This window comes from Poecilia latipinna, unplaced genomic scaffold (assembly GCF_001443285.1).
Source record: "Poecilia latipinna isolate Pla-1442-1.1 unplaced genomic scaffold, P_latipinna-1.0 Scaffold7427, whole genome shotgun sequence".
NCBI lineage: Eukaryota > Metazoa > Chordata > Actinopteri > Cyprinodontiformes > Poeciliidae > Poecilia > Poecilia latipinna.
Window position 1 is genome coordinate 1 of NW_015120043.1, and position 1892 is coordinate 1892.

General features: G+C 41.0%; 1 protein-coding gene across 2 annotated transcripts; it reads left to right on the forward strand.

Annotated features, from left to right (window-relative positions):
• Positions 1-290: 290 nt before the first annotated feature.
• Positions 291-1424, forward strand: LOC106944223 (V-set domain-containing T-cell activation inhibitor 1-like). 2 transcript variants are annotated; one of them, XM_015027433.1, is made up of 3 exons: positions 291-398; positions 523-643; positions 1069-1424. In XM_015027433.1, the coding sequence occupies exons 2-3, from the start codon at positions 532-534 to the stop codon at positions 1407-1409; spliced, it is 453 nt and encodes a 150-aa protein (XP_014882919.1). In that variant the 5' UTR covers positions 291-398; positions 523-531; the 3' UTR covers positions 1410-1424. The 2 variants fall into 2 exon arrangements, with proteins under 2 accessions (XP_014882919.1, XP_014882918.1); XM_015027432.1 differs by having other exon boundaries at positions 319-398; positions 496-643.
• Positions 1425-1892: the final 468 nt, after the last annotated feature.

Sequence of the window (1892 nt, forward strand, 5' to 3'; positions counted from 1 at the left end):
GATACATGGCTGAAGGATTTCAATGGTATTCAAACAAAGCCCATGTGAAAACACCAGATCCAGAGTATGTCCCTTTAAGGGCGTTGGCCCAACCACAGATTGTGTAATTAATATTCTTTTTAAATAATTGTTACAAAGCAGTGCAATATCTAAAGCTCTCACAAATTGATAAATCATCTCAAACTGAATCGTTTAATTTGAAGGATATGAGATTTTCGTTTCATTTATTTTGAGCGTTGCTGCAGTACACATCATACACCAGTTGGTGGCGGTAATGTGCACCTAATGTTTTGTGATAAACGTCAATGAAACACTAAAACAAGAAGAAGAAGCAGCAGCGCTAAGCTAGCTCCATCTCCACATTTTCCCGCCTCAGCAGGGCTCTGTCGCTTCGCGCAGTGAGTTATACATTTTTCTCAGTTTATTTTATTTAACCTAATTTCTTAGCACTTCTAACCGACTGTTGTGTTTTCCGTTAACCTATATATTTTTTGGCGTTTCCTGGAAATGTTTTCCACTTAGAGACGTCGCATGAATCTAAACTTCGGACGGAGAGATCGACGCAACCAGGAAATGGATTCTTCTCTGACTGCGTATCTGCTCCTGCTGTCTGTGGTCTTCATGCAGTTTGTCTCTGCTACAGGTGAGATTCAGCTGTTTCACACAGACAGATCCTTCTCCATCAAACTAGTCGGTTCGAATCACTAACGTTTATCTCCGCCATGTTGTGATTTGCATTTTTTAAACTCCCCCTTAGAAAAGCTGTTAGAGACAGTTTTTATACTCCGGTTTCAGGTTATTCTTTCTAAGTGTGTTTGTCATATTACTAACATGCAAGTGGCCACGACAAAACCAAGAACACACCTCCACGGGGCATTTTGACTTATATATATACTGAAGAACTTTATCTACATAATCTACTAAAAACATTCTGATTATGACTAAAACTAAAACACCTCAGAGTTCAGAGATCGGGTACTTTCTTTGACTAACCATCTGTTAAAAGCTGATGTGGAAGAATAGAGGTGCACTGTGATCTCTGACCTCTGTATGTTTCCTCTCCTTCAGAAGAGATCAACATCAAAGCTACCACTGGAGCGGAGGTCACTATGCCTTGCAGCGACCCTGACGATAACCCCATCGAGGTCGTAGAGTGGAGCAAATCTGGCCTGGGGGCAAAATTTGTCCTCCTGTTCAAAGACGGGAAGATGGATCTAAATAAGCAGCATCCAGATTTTAAGGACCGGGTGGAACTGTTGGACTACAAGATGAAGGGTGGAGACGTGTCTTTGGTTCTGAAGAAAGTGCAGATCAACGATACGGGAGAATATGAGTGTCGAGTCATCCAGAAGGTCGACGGGGAGGAACTCAGGATGAAGATCTACCTGGATGTAGTAGGTGAGTGTTGAGTCACTAAAACAAACTGAGATGAAACTCATCAGCTCCATCAGCCTGCATGTAGCTCCGCCCCCTCCACCAGGTGAGTGTCTCTGGATCAGAACCTCCAGCTGCTTCCTGGTTCTGGTCAGATCAGATGATGATCGATGACATGTTAAAGAATATCTCTATTAATCCCACACAATCTGTAATATTTCCAATAATTTATTTTCAATATGTGGTGTTTGTGTATAATCTAAGAGGAAGTAGTTAGCAGCAGTTTGTAGATTTTTAACACACTTCCCATTAAGCCCATATTTTTGTTACAAATATTTTTTATTGATATAATAATTAACAGTAATAGTTTTCTAAGCTGCTCAGTGGACAGTCATCATCATCATCAATAGAGACAGAGGCTGAAACACTGACAGAAATCAGTCAGTTCGGAGTTAATCTATATTACGTGTTACACTTAGGCTGCGTTCACATTGCAGCCTGAAGTGACCCAAGTTCGA

Bases quoted from the DNA above. Each gene is read 5' to 3' on its own strand.
- LOC106944223 (XM_015027433.1), top strand. From the start codon at position 532: ATGAATCTAAACTTCGGACGGAGAGATCGACGCAACCAGGAAATGGAT. The intron at 644-1,068 runs GTGAGATTCAGC...CCTCTCCTTCAG, and splicing joins GCAGTTTGTCTCTGCTACAG to AAGAGATCAACATCAAAGCT.